We start from the raw sequence: 20234 nt of genomic DNA on the forward strand, positions 1-20234 counted from the left end.
CTTGATGGTGTAAGTTAGTTAAAAGCCCAGCATTCCTCAGAGCAGAAGAGCCACAAGGCACCATGCCATGTTCCCCCTGCCTTGACTGCAGAAAGGGTACAGGTGGCCAAGAGACAAGTCTTATGACACTGAATTCACAAGAAGGGTCCAAGAGGTTTTATTAGACAGCCCGTGGCAAGATACAAAATTATTAATGACAATAACAAGCATATCCTATCAGCCAAGCGCCAATCGGCACTATGACACTATCCTGCAGAACATCCCTGGGTTCACATTTCCTAACGGGCTGCTGGAAGAAATGAATCTCCCCAAATCAAGAGTCAAACACAAAGGAATTCCAGAGACCACTGGGAAGAGAGTGGTGTAGGAAGACCTCTCTTAACTAATGTGGGAAGGGGATGGAGGAGGAAACTACAGGACAATTTGAATTTCCAAACTTACTAAGTAAGAGGGAAACAAATGTACAAGATAGGGTCTCCTGGATCTGGGGCAGGGGGTGGGGGACAGGAGACGCAAAATGGCAGTGGCTGGGACCTGACGGCAGGCTCCTCTCTTCTACTTCTTCCTCCCGCCTCTCTCCTTGAGGGCCAGGTGGATGACGGCACCATTGGCCATGTTATAGTAAGCCAGTGAGTTGGAATCCTTGATGAAGATGCCCTGGAAAACAGACAAGAGTGCCTTAGCATGGGGAAACCTGGCCTTGAACACACTGATCAGCCTCACTCCCAATGTCCGTTCACACTCTGAACTTAAGTGAACAAAAGCCTGAAGGAAGGCTGGGGGCAAGTGGTGATGGATGGGGGGGTGCAGGCACGGGACGGGATTGAAGGTCTCTGGTTCCTCCCAGAGTGCTTTGCTTTTCCATCCTTCCTATCAAGCCATGCTCTTCCATTTTGTCAATGCTCCAAGGAGGTGGCCGTGACCAACCCCACAGAATTTTAAATCACAAGACCTTTAGAGATGAACTAGTCCAACGGCTCATTTACAAAACAGACAACTGAGGCCCAGGGTGGGAATTTGTTGAAGTCCAAAGTGGGAGAATATAGCAGCCCTGAGACCTGGTGGGCACCAGGCTGAGCTGACAATCACCTCCACGTCCATGCACGGAGCCAGACTACTCGAGACTACACTGGCTGGGATGGTGCCTCCCTGGACCAGAAACCCACCAGAGTACACCCTGGTCATTGAGGCAGAGGGTGTTTTGGATGCCACACAACACTATACTATGATTCCTCCAGAGCCTCACTCTGTCAAGCACTCCCAGCCAGAATCATCACTTCTAGGATGAACTCAGATGGCCACATCTAGGTATCTTCCCACTCCTTTGGTTCCACAGAGGATTTAGCTTCTGAGACAGCAAAGGTGTTGGGACCCAAGGGTCAGGACCAGACATCTGACTCACCTCATACTGCAGCTTCTGTTTCCCTGCGGGCATGCCTGTGGCTTCATGAATCTTCACCTTGATAACAGAGACCTGCGGGACCAAAGAGAGGTCGTTCACCCCCTAAGGTCAGCTGAAAGAAGCTGCCCCCTGACCTCTTGGTTCCCCTGCAGCAACTCATACCTGGTCTGTGAGTGGGAGGGTGAAGACCAGCACCTGTCCATTCAGTTTCCATTCCGTCTTATCCTGCATGTTGGGCACTTGGACTTTGATGGACACTGGACCCTGCAAAACAGGAGGTGGCCATTATGCCTGGGTTCTAAGCCAATCAAAAACTAGGCTCTCCTATTCCTGGACCAGTCTAGACAATGTCACCCCTACATCCGGGCTCCTGGACTCTGGCCCCTGGTTCACTACTGATGCAACTTGTGACATAGCACAAGATTTGGTTTCTCTTCTTTAAGACAATCTCTGTTCTGCCTCCTGGTGTGTCTGGAGCGGAAGAAGTGACATGAGAATGCTCTGCAAATCCCAAGAATTACCACAGAGAAAAAGAATATGAACAGGTCAGAAGACCTGGATTCCCAACTTAGCTTCCCTGCTAACCAGGTCCCTTTGAGCCTCAACGCCATGTCTGTAAGGCAGCTGATCACAACCACTGCATGGTAGAATACTATTGTGAGCACTAAATGGACAAGTGCCGTAGAATGTTTAGCTCTACCCTGGCACTTGAGTACTGAAGAGATGGGAAACACTATCAGAAAAAAATGAAAGAAAAAAGATTCAGTCAAATGCATTGGGGGAGTGGGGCTAGGACTCTTCCTGCCTTCTTACTGGAGCCAACCAGCTTCCCTAGGGATTGGCAGTGCCAAGATTCTCACCTCCCCTTATTTCTAGTACCACAATAGGATCCCCACAAAGGCAGGGATGGCTCCTAAGGAGAAGGCCACAAAGAAATTAACAACTGCACCTAGGATTTCCTCTAGGGCAGTGGTTTTCAACTGGTATGACACAAGAATTTTTAAAACCTGCAACTGTTGACTATCTAGTCAGGGGCACAGCCCTCTTTTCCTTTAGACTGTCAAATAAAAAAATGACAACAGCCAACACAACAATAGCTGTCCAGTGTGAATGAATCAAAATTATACTTATTTTGTTTGTCATACTGGCAAAAAACATATATATTTTCTGGTGGGCTGAAGGATTAAGGTAATTGGTTCATGCATGCCATGAGATGGAAAAGGTTGAAAGTCGCAGTCAGCCGGGACTCCCTGCTGGCCTCTACAACAGTTCACACTGGGGACCACCACAGCTGTCTGCTCCTCCAACTGCTGACCCCAACCCCGTATCTAGTATGCGCTCAGGCTTCCACTGGCTGACCTAGGTCCTAGAAATCAAAACTGTGGGAGCATAATAGGGCAGGTCAGGGAGTGTTTGGAGCAGGACTGGACTCCCCCGACAGATGCTGCAGGCCACAAGTAGCACTCTGGGATCACGTACTTTGTTTCTGCGAAGGAACTCCTCCTCAGGCATGAGGCTATCCTCTGTCTTCAGTTTCTTGGAGGCAGGTTCATCTTCCATGGGAGGAGGAGGGTGGACAGGGGGCATTGGGGCTGGAGCTGGGACAGGTGCCACAGGTGGGGCGGGAACAAAGGCTGGAAGGACAGGAATAAGCAATTGTGTGAGTGGGGGAAGGGGCCCAGGACTAAGGGCTGGTAAGTAGTGAAAGGGGAGACTGTAGAGAGGTTTCCTGTCTCCCAGCCAGAGGTGCGAAGGGCCACTCCTTGCCGAGTCTGGCAGCCAGCCAGTTCCCTGGCAAGGGGACCTAGGAAGCTGCCCTAAATGGGCAGCAGTGGACTGGAAGAAAGGCAGGATTGATGGAGTGGGTGCCTACTCACGGTAAGCACTGTCAGGCCTCTGCACCTGCCTAGGGCCTGACTCCTCTGTGTGCACAAACCCCAGCTCTGCCAAATCAGCCTCCCCCAAGAGCTGTGGCTCCCCATCTCCTAGCTCAGGGATCACTCACATGGAGAAGCCATAGGTCTCCTCTGGGCTAGCCCCCAGCTGGAACAGCTAGCATTACCCATCAGCCACTTCTCTGCTTACAGTGCTTGGCCTTTGAGAGCTGCATGAGAGGCACTGACCTGTTGGCACAATCATAGGGGGTGGGCGGGGTGCCATAATAGGAGGGGCCGAAGGAGGCATTGGCACCACGTTGATCCTGGGCGCGTGGATGATAGGCGGCATGGGAGCAATCACTGAGCCCGGGGGCAGTCGGACCACTGAAGCCATCGGGGGCCGGGGCATAACGGGTACTGCGGACACAACTGTGGTACGGACAGGAGGTGGCATCTGTGGGGGAGAAGGGATCCATAGGTCATAGGAAGCCAAAGCTGGACTCAGAGCTGGCAACTGGTCACCTGTAGACTGTGAGGATGGGGCTGGCCCTGACTGGTGTGACTCAGTGGGTTGGGTATCATCCCTCAAATCAAAGTCACCAGTTTAATTCCTATCAGGGCCCAAGTCAGGGTTGTGGGCCAGGTCCCTGGTTGGGGGCATGTGAGAGGCAACCAATGTTTCTCTCACACATCAATCTTTCTCTTCTTTTCTTTCTCTCCACTCCTAATAAATACAATCTTAAAAAAAAGGGGGGGTGGTGGGGCTGGACAGTTCCATCTCAGCCCCCTGGGGTTGAGATTGCAGCTTCACCCCAGGCTCTGACAGGAGCTTTGCTCAGAGGCCCAGAGTGACACTCTTTCCATAGGGACTCAACCAGCTGCTAATGGCTGACACCAAGAAAGCCACTAAAGAGGGTGACCTTGACTTAGCCTCCTGGAGGTAAGCCAGCAGTCCTCGAAGACCCATTAAAGCCTGCAGCCCTTCTTTGCCCCAAGCCTGCTTTACCCATCTACGACTTGCCTCCCTCTCTGTTCCAATCCTCCTACACAGATAAAAGGTCAAGCTAGAGGCTCTCACTTCCAATTAAAGGGTTCTTTCTATTTGACCCGCTCAGCACTTGGGCCCAACTATAAGGCAGTTGCTCTTCTCAGCCACTAGTGTCCAACCCCAAGGGCCATGCTCTAAAAGATGAGTGGCAAGGTGGTTGTTGGCTTACTGTCGGTGGCCGGGGCACCGAGGTGATGGGTGGGGCTGAACTGGGTATATTGGTGGCTGAAGATGGAGGTGGTGGCTGCTGGGGGATTTCATTGGGCTTGCTGGGGCCAATCTTCTCTTTTGTATCATCTTCTGGCACCAGGCCCTTGGCCTTGTGGATGGCCTCGATCTGCTCCTGGAGGGTGATATTGGCCTGGGCAGCCTGCTGGGTTCGAGCCATGCTGCCCGAGTGGCCATCCCAGGTCACCTGAAAGGGAAAGCAAAGCCACAGCGTGTCAGAGTTCCTAGAACTGAGCCCAATGTGGGAGTCGGAGGGTAGGGGAGGCACTAGGATATATCCAAACTGCACCTTTTCCTCTGGCTTCTGGATCTCCTCCTCGCCAATCTTCTTACCGATGGCCGTTTCCTCTACACCAAAGATGTCAGTACGCCGCTCGGCCAGCTGTTTCAAGCTACTCTCGATATCCAGACCTGGATACAGTCAGAATGGAGAGAGGGGACAGAAAGGGAATCTAAACCAGGTGCCCTTCCGACAAGACAGCAGCTCTCCTGGTGCAGTGCAGAGGCGGCCGGTCCCTGGGACAAGGCTCACTCTAAATCCCAACCCAGCATGCCTATCCTCTGAGCCTGAGAAAGGCTGCCCAATCAGCACTAAATAAGCCTGTAAACCAGAGCCTGTACCACTCCTTGACTTATGAAAGGCAACTGAGAGAACAGGGTCACGTGAGTAGCAAGCAGTAGACTCAGCACTAAAAGTGGTCTCCCACCTGTGGGACAGTTTCCTCCCTAGCGGCTGCTTCCCACACAGCAATCACAGGACCACTGGGTCATGTCTCATTTCCAGGTGCTTTGGAGCACCCCTCCCAGCTACATACACATGTGGTCCCATGATGTCAATGGGCACATGCCACCCTCATCAGGTGCCTGCCTTTGAAGGAGTCTATAGAGTCATTCTGGAAAATGGGGGGTTCTTTTGTGGCATTACAGGTTATACTTATCCTCGAAAACTTTTGCTGACCTCAATCATTGCTTTCTTTATTTGCTGAAAGCAGGTAAACTGTAGTTTAGATTCCCATGGGCCAAAGTGGTTCACGGCTGAGTCAGAGAAGGGGTATGGACTGAGTGGTGGAACCCCCACCTCACCTGGAGCGTACACCTCATCATCACTCTGCTTCTCACGGATGGAGCGATCTCGCTGCTCCAGCCAGCGGGGGTCAAGAAGCCCGATACGCATGTGTTCCTGCATTTTGCTGGCAGGGATCTTCTCCCCCGTGATGGGGGACACAAGATACTCATCTGGAGCAGGGGCTGGAGGCAGAGGCTTGGAAGCTAGAAGGAAACAGAGATGCTTGCGTGAGAACACTGGGTGGCAGCCTGGGTTAAGAGGTGCTGTTTCATTTGTGCATCATTCATTCAAGATACGTCCATTCAGTGCCACACTGTATCTGGAGTTCCCAGGGCACCAGAGATAACTGTGCCCTGATCCCCACTGCAAGGCCCGGGACAGAGGGCTATCAAAGCCTTTAACAAGCCACCCTGAGCCATACTAAAAACGGACAGGTCTAAGGAACATGTGACAGCAGGAAAGCAGACCTTACCTTTGGGGTCGTAGTCCTTCCGGACAATGACCTGGTCTGGAGTCGGGGGCAGAGGAGGCGGCATGGGTGTCTCTGGGGGTGGGGGCACTTTCTGCCCTTCTTCTTCATCATCTGAACCCTAAAAAGCAAAGCAGTGGCAGGACCCAAAAAGGGGCCGAGAGGCCACCTCCCTGCAGCTGAACCCTGCTGGTTCTCAGGGTGGCAAGTTGCCTAGGCCCCTGCCTGCCAGCATCCATGTGCTAAGCCTCCCTGGGCAGCCGAGGCCAGCCGGCAGCCAGCCAACCTGCTTCCTTACAGCATGAATGGGAATGCTGGGGGCTGTGGTGTTAACACTCTGCCCAGGCATTTCCAGCAGCTGGCACCAGGCTGTCCCAGGAGGCCAAGGGCACTTAACATGCCAGGGAGGGGTGCAGGGAACAAGTCTGTACTTAATGGTTGCTGCTTATGGAGTAATGCTGGGAGGGACAGAAAAAGTCAATTCCCACAGACACAGGGGCCTTTCTTCTCAGGCTGCACACAAATTCTTTCCAAGGGGAGGAGAACAGCTTAGCTCTGGAGCTTCTATGCCTGCTTGGAAGGCCTGGCTCAAAGAGGGCAGAGGTGGCCAAAAAGCAGCAGAGGCTACACTTAGAAAAGCTCTGGGAACTCTGATCACTTGGGCCTAAACTCAAACGTATCAAAGCTTGAGGTATAGAGAGTTTCCTAACTGAGAGCTGGCATGGGGTGGTGAGGAACAGGGCCTCTGGGCAAAGAGGGAAAGTCAAAGAACAGGGCTGGCCCCGCTTTCAGATCCTTACTTGTGAATGAATCTTTGTTGCCCAAGCTGGAAAGAAGCTCTGTGCTGCCTGGGTTTGGACAGCTGCTCAGTCAAGATGCCTTATTCAGGACCCACGCCTCCCCTCCCTTCGAGGGTCACAGGAGGACTGGATCTCTGACTCTGGTGGAGAGCACCCCCATCTCCTTTGGCTCCAGGGGAAAAGGTCGCCCCACAGGTCTTCCCAGAAGCATACCTCATCCATGTCTTGCACCTGGGTATCCTGGTCCAGCTGGGAAGGAGGCTCCTCTGCCTTCTCCTGCTTCTCGTCTTCTTCATCAGACTCAACCTCCATCTCGACCTCCTCACTCTCCCCAAATTTCTCATAGCGCTCCTGAATGAGGATTCGAGCCCCCAGCTCCTCCGGGGTGGTAGGGGGAGGGAAGTTCCCTGGGTGAGGGTGAGCCAGAGTCAAAGGGAGGCCTCCACAGATGCTCCTTATCATGGGCCCATCTATCTACTCTCTCCACACTGTGAGCTCTCCGAGAGCTGAGGCTGTCTGATTTCTCTCCTAGCTCCAGAGGATCATCCAAGGTCCGATACAAAAAGTATTTGTTGAATTAGATTTAACTGGGACAATGTCATAGAATTGAAGTCTTTCGGGAGCAGAGATGAAACAGACACCGATAAAGCCCTCTGAGGAATGTTCTCTGGGAACACCTGTGTGAGCTCTCCGAGGATGGCTCTGAGCTCCTGGCCCCCCATCTGGAGTCACAGACCTACCTTGCTCATTGGGTTGGAAGTCCACCGTTTCCACCACCACAAAATCATGCCAGTCAATCTGCGCGTAGGCCACGCGCTCCTTCTCCTTCTCCTCCTCTTCCTTCTTCCTCTCACGCTCCTGGAACTTGGCCCACTCCACTCGGTAACACACCTGAAGAGATGGAAAACAGCAAGGTGCTGAGCTGAATCAGGGCCTGCTCCTGATAAGGATGTCACCTCCAAGGCCTTTACCAAAGCCGGCATCTCCTCCAGAACTGAAAGGAGGCTGCTCTGCCTACAAAGGGGGAACTACATAAAGCCAATGATGGTATTTGTATCTATTTTCAGCCGAGGACAGAATCTGGACAGGATGAAAATTCTAAATGTCACAGAAACCTTCTGCCTGGGCCCCAAGGGCAGCTGTTTGTTATAACCTCAGTTTTCTGCTTGAGTTAGCAAGGAACTGTGTTCACAGAGTAGCTAACTAGCTCCCAGGAATTCTGCATGACAACTAAGCACCCACAAGAGAAGTGGCAGTCTGAGAGCCTGAGAAACAAGACTTCATGCAGCCATCCAGAACAGCTAGCACCAATATGCCCTCTGTCCTCAACTCTGAAGACCTGGGGCTTCAAAAGGCACCTGTTGCCGGAGAACCTGTTCAGGAGTGGGCTTTTAGTGAGGGCCCAAAAGAGGAAGACCTAGTGCAGCTGAGGACAGGGCAGAAAGTTGGAGAGCACAGAATCCAGGATATAACAAGTACTGCCTTCAGAGATTATTTACGAATGTGAAACAGAACCCACACAATATAACTTGCACTGGTTATAAGAAATGGAGTTTACCTGGTCCAAAACTTCTCGGGGGTTCTCAGCTTCTTTCTTGAGCTTCACAAATAAGCCTTTGGGCGGAATCAAGATCTGAAACACAGAAGTTATTGCTGGCAACTGTCAGTGCAGTACAACACGGGACAAAGAGGCAGCCCTCCTGGGCCTGTGGAAATCCACAAAAGGGATAACATGGGATTCTGGGTCCCAATCCTAGCTCCACTTGGCTGTGTGACTTTGGGCACATTACTTTACCTCTCTAACTTGGTTTCTTTCTATAAAATGGTGATATCACCACTTAAGCTGGCACCATCAACTTAAAAGGCTGTTGTAAGAATTAGCAGTGAAGTATGCAAAACCAGAGGCAGAACAGTCAGCCCACGGTCAGTATGAGATGGCTGCTTTCAGTGTACGGATCCCCTCCTATCCTTCTGCACACGCCACCAGGCCTCCCCTGACTATCTCATTTAAGACTACAGCCCACTGGCCCCACCTCCCCGCATTTCCGTCCCCTGCTTTCTTTTTCTCCACAGTACTGATCACCATCTGACACACACTGACACTGCACTTGCTGTCACTCCCTCACTAGACCAGAAACTCCACAAAGACAGATTTCTCTGTCTTTTGTTCACTATTTTATCACCAGTACCCAAAATAGTGTCTGACACTCAATGTATATTTGCTGAAAGAAACAGATGCTGGCTTTTTTCAAAATAGCCAGTCATTCCGACTGCCCCAATATTATCTACTTACCACTAGCAAAGTAGCTCAGCCTCACCCCGTCCTCCAGGTACCTCTACCCCAGGAATCAATCTGCTCCTAGAATCCCCATGACTAGAGACATCAGTGCCCTCAAATTAGAGTACTAAATGTCAACACCCAAGTTCTGAGGGAGAAGGAACAGGAAAGTAACAAAACAAGAAGAAATCTGGGGACCTTTAACCCTGGAAGCATTCCCCTAGGAGATATTAACCTAGGGCTCACGTAAAATTGATACTATGTAATTACAGTAACCCTCTAGCTTTGGACCATCATTGATTGTTATTCTAACTACTATCTTCTGGATTTGGTCTTTTTCTAAACACAAATTTTTATAATTCTTTCTAATTATATACTTAGAGTGAGTTAAGTTACAGGAAATCATTAAGTCCTTTTAAATCAGATCTTTAACATATTTCTAGATATCAAGAACAGATGTACCAAAAAATAAGTAAATAAACAAACCGCACCACAGAAAAATGTGTACCAATGTACTTTGCAATAAATTAACAACAATAGGATCATTTTAAAGGCCAGTATTGACTTGCCCAGATTCCTGATTGCAACAATGTAGTATGATAATTAAGATCTTAGGGTCTGGAGTAAAAATGCCAGGTCTGTGACCTAGTAGCTATGTGATGCTGCTGGCCAAGTTAATGTCTCTGTGCCTCAGTTTCCTCTTCTGTAAAATGAGTATAACAACAATGGGCTACCTTACAGGTTATTAGGGATTAAATGAGAAGATGCTGCATATGTAAATACTCAAATACTAGCTATATTATGTAAATTGTATCCCAATGCCTATTTAAGCATTTCTAATTCAAATATTGTACATTTTAGAGTAAAAAAATAATAGGTTCCAAAATCCGATGTTGGATTAAATTTTACTGTAGCTACTTATTAGCTGAAAGACTATGAGTAAGTGACTTCACCTCTCTAAGCCTGCGCCTGCTTTTGAAAAGGGGTGAGAGGAAACCTCAAGGGTTCTTATGAGGATTAAATTAGGTAATAGGAGACATTTATTAAGGGCTTGCTTCCTTCTTAGGTCCCATGCTAGGACACTTAAAATTTAAATGTACTCAAAAGCAGCTAGCACCACTTGGCCTTGTCACATAGCAGGCACTCACCTAATGGCAGTTACTAATCACGCATTTCATTTCTCTTTAGAAACAGCAATCAAGGTTGCATTTAAAAGGAAAAACTGAATATAAATCAAGATTTCACACTGAAATGAAATCTTAACATCCACCCAGGGGCACCACAGAGGAACGCTGTCCTGGCTGACAGTGAGTGGACAGAATGCTCACAGTAAAATGCCTTCCTTCCCTGGGCCCAGCACCCCAGCCCCTACGCTGACCAGGCACCTTGGTATACTGTTCCACCAGCTTTGTGAAATAGTTGAAGAGGCTGTGCTGCGGACGGAGGAAGTCAAATTGGTAGTTGCGCTGTTCTTTTTGCATCAGCTGGGTCAGAAACTGGCGCCCATTCCTGGCCACAAACTGAGCCGTCAGCTTTACCACATCCAGGTCGAAGGCTGAGATGGAGGGGGGATCTGCGATGAACTCAAACTCAGGAGGGGGCTCTTTGGGCACGATGGTCTCTTGGATCACCTGGGCTTGGACCTAAGATGCAAAAGACATATGAGGGAAGAGGTGCAGGAGTGGGCTGGCTCTAGGGGGGCTCTACGATTCTGTTAATGATGGGTACAGTACTGGCACATGGTGTGAAAGAATCCTAACTCAGCAATTTCTTGGCCAACTGCGGCCTCAACAACCTGAAAGGCTTCCAGTGAGATTCATGCCCCTCTATATCTCTGGTGCTGTCCTGAATTGAAGACCTAAACTGGGTATCAGAAGATCTGACAGGAACACAGCTTATTAAATCCCAACTGAAGGGGACAGAGGTTGCAGTCGGCCTTCTAAGTGTGCGGAGGACCTTACTAGATAAAGGACGTACACATTTGTTACATCATCTGGCCTCCACATGAACCATGAGGTATCATGGATCCTTTTTATAGATGAGGAAACTGAAGTAGCCTGAGGCTCCAGGAGTAGTAAATTGCAATGCAAGGTCTCAGAATCTATGTCAACCTTTACTTTCCATTGTAAAACAAGGAGCGGCCTTTGCCACCATGGTTCAGGAATAGAGCAAAGAGACCAGTCCAGGTCTACACAGGAAGCAAAATGTGCCAGACCTTCCTGTCCTCATCAACACCCCTAATTATTCCTAGTTCTGGGCCTAGTGCCGAGGAGGGGTATTAGAGCAGATCAGACGAAGTGGTCCTGGGAAAATGAGACAGAATCATGGCACAAGAAAGGACTAACAAGCCTCGGCAAGGCAAAGAGAAGGGGCTGAGAGCTGGACTTTAAAGTAAATCACACTTCCCTGAGCCTCAGATTCCTCATCTGTAAAATGATCACTGTGTTGACCTCCTCATGCAGCCCCGTGAGGTGACAATGAGACAAGGCCCTTAAAGCACTGAGCACACAGCTTGACAAGCAGCACTAAAAAAAATGCCAACTGTCAGTAAGACTTCGCTTTCTGAGCCTCAGCAACTGTCTCTGTAAGATGGGAATAAAAACCCCACGTCTCTCCTTGGGTGGTTGTGCGGTTTGGATAGCGGAGTTCATTATCCACCCCCTCCTCCCCGTCCCGGCCTCTCCCTCTCAGGCCCGGGGAAGTGAGGGAGAAACTGGCTCCAACCTTCTGAGGCAGCTGCTGCTGGGCGGCTTGCTGCTGCTGCTGCATGACCTTGGGGATGGCAGCCGACGGCTCTTGAGCCTTCCCCTCCTTGAACTCGCTGACCTTGTGGCGGTAGTAAGCATGATAAGGGTCATTGGGATTCAAAAAGTTGAACTTGGGGTTGTTGATCTCATTCTGTCGTATCCTAGCTTCAAATTCAGGTCCATTTCTAGAAGGAGGAAAAAAGAATTAGCACCACAACCCCTATAACTGCTGAGACCCAGAAGTTCAAGCCACCTCCTTGCCCCCACCCATCGCTCAAACTAGTCCATCTCTCCGCGCAGCAGAGATCTTCCTCGAGACTCCCGCTCTCAGCGGCCAGTGCGATCTGCCTCCTCCGGCCTGACCCAGGCCTCCTCGACCACCGGGTCTCCCAACTTCACCACCCCTGCAGCTCCCCTGCCAGCCTTCATTTCCCAAAACTATCTGAACTACTGCTTTTTTTGGTGTTATTTACTTTTTAAAATGTACTTACAAAGGAAGGCATATATTACTACAAATCAAAGTCAGTATGGCTTTACTAACAAAAGGCAGATCTAAAATTAAATACAATGAAAATGAAGTAATAGTATTGTTAAAGTTCAGCTCCAAGTTTGCTGCAACTGAAGCCAGTTCTCTGAGCTAAAATGGGGGATTTACTGAGTGCTGGAGAGGTGTTAAAGATATACCCACACCAAACTGAGACTTTGTCCTTTGGGTAACAAAAAGGATTGAGAAAAAACATGAAAATGTAGACAATTAAATTTGTCCTATCTAAGTACTGCCTAAAATCACCTCATTTACTATTGGTGAGGCCCAGACAAGAAACACTCTCCAAGGCCGCAAACCTGTGCTGCTGTGTATGGCACATTCAGGCGATAGGGGAGCAGTGAGATCGGCAGGGAGGTCTCTCATGTCTCTCTGTACTTAGGACAGTTTGCCACATACACCCCATGTCCCCAGTTTGCATGCCTTTAATAACCTCAGAATGAAGGGAAAAAAAGTCTCTCACAATGCTTAGGAAATCCTGACTTTTTAAGAGTCCCAATAGCAATATTCAAAGTGTCACACATACATGGTGGGGCAACAGTAGGTTTATAGTTGTTCATATGGAAGATAATGCAATAATTAATAAATAAGAACATAAAAATAAACTCTGTGTTTCACATACCCACAACAGTAAACCTACTATTGCCCCACCCAGTATATAACACCTGTCAGTCAGAAAGTGCACTAACCTTAAAGATACAGGGCATAAACACAGTCAAGTTTTGGGTTCACTACTGAGCACCAAGTTACCAAACTCCTTTTTGACTCAATTTCCCATGTATAAAATGTGGCTAACACTACCATCTCTATCTTGAAGTATTAAGAAGACCAAATTAGTAAAGGACATGCAAAGCCATCTTGAATCATACAGTGGCCTGCAAATCAAAGGGCTGTCACTCCTGTAAAAGTTATAAGGGCTGTTCCATAAACATGAGAGACAGTCTGGGTATTCGGAGATGACTGTGGGGCTCCCATCACTCCTCCAGCCCAAGCCCGGCACTCAGACCTGCCCTAAACACACCAACGGACGGCTCCAGGGGCTGGTGGGCAGCCACGTTGCTCACCTCTCTTCAGACTTTCATACCCTGTCCCTGTCAGTTGAAGATAGTGGGGTGGACAGGGTACAGGCAATGCTGTGCCCCAGATTAGCCACCATAACTCAGTGCCATGGTGGTGGTCATCAAAGTTCAGGCTAGCTCCTCCACAAGTTGTGGTCACACTCTAGCGTGGCCTAACACTACGAGGTCTCATTCTGATAGTGAATTAGTCCAACTAGAACCTCACGCTTGAGGAAGAACTGTGCGACCCACTCCTTAAATAACGGAAACTACACATGAGGAGGAGAGTGAATGCACACTTAAATAGTGCTAAAACTCGGTCACGACATCCAGCAGGTGCCCAGGGCAGACCAAGGGCTGCTAGAAAGAGGGGCTCTGGTTGTCTGCTCTATCACTGCCTCTGAAGCCATAACCTCACCACATCCGGGAATAATCTGAAAGATTAAAACAATGAAAAGGCAACCATGTTCATTCCCAGCTCTTCTGTTGCTTTAAATTAGTTTAATGTTAATTTTAGAATTGTATTCTTAAGGTTTTCAACAGAAAAAGACAGGATTCTGACTCAATCCAGTGGGTAGGACTTGTAAGGGTAATTTCCGCTTCAGTTCCTTGACAGGAAAAGGCAGAAAAGGGGATATCTAACCCACAGAGGAAAAAAAACTTCTTTTGGAAAACCATACTGGTTGATTTTTACTGTATGCTCCATCAATCAACACATGTGAACCCAGAAGAAATGAAGCAGAGAGTCCTGCATGTTTGCTTTATTCCAGATTGAGATGCTGGTCTGTCCCTTCGTTACAGCATAAACGAAAGCAAGTTCAGAGATTTTAGAAATGCCTACAAGGCAATCATCGTAGCGAAAAATAGATCTAGAGTGTAGATGTATAGATTTATTTTTAAGGGAACTTGGATAAACTCTTATTTCTGTGGCAGAAGGCTGGCAGAAAATTACTGGAAAGCTACTTGGCAAAATGTTTAAGAAATCTTAAAAAATTCTCTTTCAGCCAATAATGTACCACAATTTTCCTCTAAGGAAACAATCTAAAAGGCAAAGAAAATATTCAGAAACTTCCCCACAGCTTCATCTGCCAAACTGAAATGTTGGAAACAATCTCAAAGGTAAAGACTAGGGACACGGCCAAGTCAAGGAAAGCCCGCTGCTTGAGTAGGGTGCAGCCTCTCCAAAGAGGACTGCGCAGCATCAGACCCCAAAGCAACATGGGAAAATGCCTACAACACACACAAAGGGAAAAGCAGGATGTGAAAGTATCTTTGCTCATATTACAAGGATCTAAAAACGGATGCCAAGGGCCAGAAGGAAACAGGAAAAAGTGAAAACAGCTAGCAGAAACTATTCTGGTAGTGCGATTGTATTGATTCTTCCTCCAACACCCTTTTCCTATTTATTGTTTTTAAAGTATCGGGGAAAGGGGAAGCATGAGTGTTGCTATGAGACATTAAACATTTATCATAAATACAACACCTGCTGCCCTAAATCTGAAATGGCCTGATAATGTTCAATCAAGCACAGAACAATTTTAACCCAATACTCAGGTTAATCAAAGCTCTTGAAATGTGATGAGACAAATCCGCATGGCACCTGTCACAGTCAGACAATAACCAGAGTAACCTCCGTCTATATTTCATTTTATTAGGAGGCTGGGAAAGGAATACATCTATTAAATGATGTATTGTAATTGGGATGCTGCCTCAGAGGTCAAGGCGTGGCCCCCTGGAGAGCAAATGCCCAGACTGATAGCAGTCTGCTCAGGGCCAGCTACTACTTCCATGAATGGAGTTGTCCAGTTTGTCAACAGAAACCAGAATCCAGAGTTACTGTACAATCTCCTAATTTTTAAAAACTGGCAACTTGCCCTGACTGATATGGCTCAATTGGTTGGGCGTCGTCCTGCAAAGCAAAGGGTCATCAGCACAAGTCCCCATCAGAGAACGTGTCTAGGCTGCGGGTTCAGTCCCAGCTTGGGCACATATGAGGAAGACAACCCATCGATGTCTCTTTCCTTCACTTTCTCCCTCCTGTCTTCTAAGGAATGGAGGAAGGAAGGGAGGGAGAAAGGGAGGGGGAAAACAAAAAAGTGGCAACTAATTCAAGTTAAAAAATATATATTGCAAAGACAAACAGAAAGATCTGTAGGCTAGATGTGGCCTGCTGGCTGCCAAAAGAATACTTTAAATACCCTAAACTAGGGATGTGTTGACCTTTGGAGTCAAGTGGCCCTCAAGAATATCCATTTGAGGACACGTGAGTGTGTAGAAGTATGATGGGAGGGGGACGGACAGGAGGAACTTAGACTGATTTCCAAGCCATCTGAGAAGACAGCTAACACCTGCATGATAGCCCTGAACTGTGTTCAGTCCCATTATCTCATTCTTGCTTCACAACAACCCTGAGGTGGCATTTTATTCCCTTCGCAGATGGGTCATCTGAGGGTCTGAGGAATGCAGTCCTCGCACAATGAGAATGATCAACCCCCTTTTTTGTCTTCCTCAGGTCAGACAGAGACACACATACTATCCGTGACAAAGCAACTTTCCAGGCATTTCCTTAAAACTCTTTTGGAAGCACAGTTTCCTGGTGACACTGGGGCTGGATGTTACTCACGTTCTGCCATTGCCTTGCTGTGTTAGAGATGCCAGTCCTGACCACTGCTTACCTCACTGCAATGTTGTAGTCTTAGATGAGCCAATGGGCCTACACTGATAATGCCTCTCTACATAGGGATCAAACCTGTGGCCTCAGTGTCCCTGACAGGTAAACAAATTGCTCAGATGACTTGTGCTTTCAAAGGTGCATTAACCATTAATGTCACCAATCATGCTACCCTGACAACACCTTTCTAAAGCCCATTGTTAACCTGTGCGGATTTAGGAGCTCTTGGTGCTGAAGTCCATCTGTAAGCCACATGAGTAGAAGTAGCTATGTTACCTGGCCACAAAGCTGGCAGTCTTGTCAACAATATTTCTGACCTCTGGAGGAGGATAAATAATTCCCACCACTGGCTTGGATGGGGCAGAATCCTCCTTTGAAGAGGCTTCTTCTTCTGTGGGCTGTGAAAAAAAGAAAAAGAAAATAAAGTCTTGAAGTTCCTGGTTTGGGGCTGGACCCCCAAGCTCCCAGGTTAAACCCTTCTAGGATATTACTGAGAGCATCAGACTCTCTCCCACAGACTTCCTTCAGGTTAAAACCCTCTGCTCTAAAAGAGTGGTTCTCTTACCTGCATTGTGCTTGCAAGGGCCCCTCCTGGGGAATCAGCAAGAAAAACAACTTTTCTGGCTCTGCCAGCTAGACTGTGTCAGTGACACCAAGGATATACATTTATACTAAGTGACCGGGTGACTCAGATGCGGAGGGTCTCTGACCACATTCTGAGAAATCCTGTTCCTGAATCCAGAAGGCCCCCAGAAGGAATGTGCCTGGCACAGGATATTTAGTGATTGTTTGCCAAAAAAAGAAACAGGTAACTCCTTGAGGGCAGCTCCTTCTGCCTTAACTGCCCTTTTCCTCTGCATCCATCCCATAGTCTTACCCACCACTCAACGCTCAATATTTTATAAAACTGCACTGGAATAAATATTAATTGCCCATAAGTTCTACTGTTCTTTCCTAACCAGAATTCTTTTAGTAAACAATGGGTCAAGTCTCTCATCTTAGAAAAATAAAGTTTCTTCCTTGCCCTCATGTTCCTTTCTGCTACTGCTTTCTCCCCTAACCCGCCTTCCTCTCTGCTAGCTAAACATCCTGGGTTCTCTCAGCCTTGCCGTTCCCAGTTCCTCACCTCCCATTTGGTCCCCATCCATTTCAAGTGCTCTTGTCAAAGTCAAAAACAACTGCCTACAGCCAAGTACAGCAGTTATCTGGCTCTGTGATCAGTGACCACTCTCCTTAACAAAACTCTCCCCATCTCAACTCCCAGGCCCTATTCTCATTTGTCTTTCCTTCTTGCTCACCATCCCATCCAAGTTTCCTTCCTGGTCTCTGTTTCACCTCCTGCCCTAAAATATCGGGCATCCCCAAAATTCTGTCCTTGGTTCTCTTCACAGTGTTTGCACTGTCCTCAGGCACTCACAACCACATCCTCTATTTCCTCTCCCACCTCTAGTCTAAATAATCCCACCCAAATTGCTGTCCCAGATCACTCTGTGTGCCAGAGCTCTAGATCAGTTGATTCCTAGGCACTTCGGTCACATCTAACCTTTTTCCTCTTGAATAGCCAAACAGGCAGCTACCTGGTCAACTAGGCCAGAAACTTGGGCCTCCCCCTCCTTCCAAATTCAGTGATAACAATAACATGTAGATACCATACACTTTTCTAAGCACTTTAAATATATTAACTTTTATCACCCTTATGACAGCCCTACAAGTTTAAGTACTTTAATTACCCCCATTTACAGGTGACAAAACTGAGGAAGAGACAGCTTAACTGGCCCAAATGGCAGCAGAACCAGATTTCTAACACATCACCCTGGCTGGAGAGCCTGTACCGTCAGCCATTTTGTGACATGAGTTTGTCAAAAAGCCTTTGCCTCAATCCCACCCCCAGGGGAAAGCACAAATGATGCAGTAGTTTCCCACGTTTCGGGAAATCGCAGGGGTCAGCACACCCGGAGCGCAATGGGTGAGCCTCACCCTGGGAAAACCACCTTCAGGATCATGGTATCTCCCCTGCCAGGTAAGTATGCCCTTAGTATCTTTTGAATAAAAGATTGCTACTAATTCCCCAGCCTTGTAGCAATTCTCCACATCACTGCCTAACTACCTGAATTTCTGAAACACAAATATGTCATTATCCTGCTTAAAATCCTTCCTTTTTTCTCCACTGTCTACTAGGAAAAGTTCATATCCTCAGAATCACATCTCCTGCTACCATTTTCCCAACACTATGCTTCAGCCATACTAATTTATCCTTGATCAGAGGCACCATCTGATTCCTACACTGATGCCTTTCCTCTTATTATCTGGCATTACCTTGTTTATTTCTCCCCAGTGACTGGGAAAATACTAGGGCCCAGAGGCACTTAAATATTTGTGGAAAGGGCATAGACCTCTTCTGTCATGTTCTCCACTGTATTCTGAACCCAAAGCAGTGATCAGCATACAATGTGTTCAATGTTTGCTGAATGAATAAAGAATACTATTTCCTTCCCCCATCACCTACCTGGGGAACTCCTATTCATCCTTTTAAAAGCAATTTACCTCTCACTCCTCTGGGCTTCACCTACCTAATCTCTCCTCCATCAGTAATGTTGATTAGGTTACTGTTTTCTTTGTATCTGATACTTCTACTATAGGTCAAATGGTGTAATTATTTATGTACGCCTTTCCCCCTCAGCTAACTGCGATCTTTTTTTCAAGGACTGTCTAGAACTGTATTATTTAGAGTGCTGGGACAACACACATTTGTTGAATATTCACGTGTATCTGTCTCCTCACTAGTCCATGAGCTAGCTCTCTAAGGCAGCAGTTGTGCATCACTGGCTCCAGTATCATGGGAGCCTGGCTCGGTGTCTGGCTTAGACTAAGCTTGGAGTAGATGCAGAAGAATTAACATTCAAAGCTGTACCCTGAAGGATGGGAAATTAGGGATGACTGGGCAAAGGCTGGGGGCCGCTGGGCACAATCACTACACAAAACCAGTAGATGGGCTGGATCAGGGTTCCCAAACTGTAATGAATCGCCTTGGGATCTTGTTAAAATGCAGGCTCCTTATTAGAAGATCTGGAGTGGAGACTCTGTATTCCTTTTTTTTTCTTTACACTTTTATTTTTCAATTACAGTTTGCATTCAATGTTATTCTGTATTAGTTTCAGGTGTACAGCACAGAGGTTAGATAATCATACTTTACAAAGTGTTCCCTCAATATTTCCACCTAGCACCATACATAGTTATTACAATATTATTGACTATTCCTACGCTATACTTTACAGACTCCACATTTCTAAGAAACTCCCAGGTCAGTGGTTCTCAACCTTCCTAATGCTGCGACCCTTTAATACAGTTCCTCATGTTGTGGTGACCCCCAACCATAAAATTATTTTCATTGCTACTTCATCACTGTCATTTTGCTACTGTTATGAATCGTAACATAAATATCTGATATGCAGGCTGTATTTTCATTGTTACAAATTGAACATAATTAAAGCATAGTGATTAATCACAAAAACAATGTGATTATATATGTGTTTTCCGATGGTCTTAGGCGACCCTTGTGAAAGGCTCGTTCGATCCCCAAAGGGGTCGCGACCGACAGGTTGAGAACCGCTGTCCCAGGTGATGCTGATGCTGCTGGTCCGCAAACCACACTTTGAGAACCGCGGTTCCAGAGCTCAGTTCGATAGGAGAAGGCAGCGCACTGCCTCCTGGGACTTGCAGTCCCTCTAAGCCCTCCTTAAGCGGCTGCTTCTCCCCGCAAAAGGGAGGCGCACCGAGGCCTAGAATCGGGCTGCCGATCGAGGTGAAGGGGGCACGGTACCTGTTTGGGCTCAGTGGCCACGGGGGGCGGCGGAGGCACCGCCTGCACGGGTCCCGCCGGCATGACTGCGACGCTCAGGGCTGCCAGTCCGCCTCGGTGTAGAAGACCGATGCTGCGTCAAAGCACTTCTCCCGCAGCGCTGGGACAGCAGATCCGCAAGATGGCCGCAGCCGAGCTAGCCGTCACCGAGGAGGTGAGGCTGACGCATTTCCAGGCCCGCCCCTTT

At 48.0% G+C, this 20234-nt stretch overlaps 1 protein-coding gene and 1 pseudogene across 1 annotated transcript; both read right to left on the reverse strand.

Moving 5' to 3' along the window:
* Positions 1–133: 133 nt before the first annotated feature.
* SF3A1 (splicing factor 3a subunit 1) lies at positions 134–20195 on the reverse strand. Its single transcript, XM_090290528.1, has 16 exons — positions 20009–20195; positions 16465–16586; positions 11893–12100; positions 10554–10811; positions 8449–8523; positions 7631–7781; positions 7104–7297; positions 6094–6211; positions 5639–5824; positions 4845–4966; positions 4497–4742; positions 3526–3733; positions 2882–3036; positions 1565–1666; positions 1403–1474; positions 134–657 (listed from the first exon to the last, which is right to left on the reverse strand). Exons 1-16 carry the CDS (start codon positions 20069–20071, stop codon positions 556–558), a joined length of 2382 nt encoding a protein of 793 aa, XP_090146654.1. The 5' UTR covers positions 20072–20195; the 3' UTR covers positions 134–555.
* Positions 18069–18216, reverse strand: LOC149997018 (U1 spliceosomal RNA; annotated as a pseudogene).
* Positions 20196–20234: the final 39 nt, after the last annotated feature.

The sequence above is a fragment of the Furipterus horrens genome, unplaced genomic scaffold (assembly GCF_987537825.1).
Source record: "Furipterus horrens unplaced genomic scaffold, mFurHor1.1.pri manual_scaffold_11, whole genome shotgun sequence".
Taxonomy (NCBI): domain Eukaryota; kingdom Metazoa; phylum Chordata; class Mammalia; order Chiroptera; family Furipteridae; genus Furipterus; species Furipterus horrens.

What these genes read in the sequence shown, in the direction of transcription:
- SF3A1 (XM_090290528.1), bottom strand. Translation starts at nt 20,071, where the DNA reads ATGCCGGCGGGACCCGTGCAGGCGGTGCCTCCGCCGCCCCCCGTGGCC. An exon ending in TGATGAGGTGTACGCTCCAG is followed by an intron (nt 4,967 to 5,638) that starts GTGAGGTGGGGG and finishes GACTGTATCCAG; the next exon opens with GTCTGGATATCGAGAGTAGC. An exon ending in AGTTCCTTCGCAGAAACAAA is followed by an intron (nt 1,667 to 2,881) that starts GTACGTGATCCC and finishes CCTGTTTTGCAG; the next exon opens with GGTCCAGTGTCCATCAAAGT.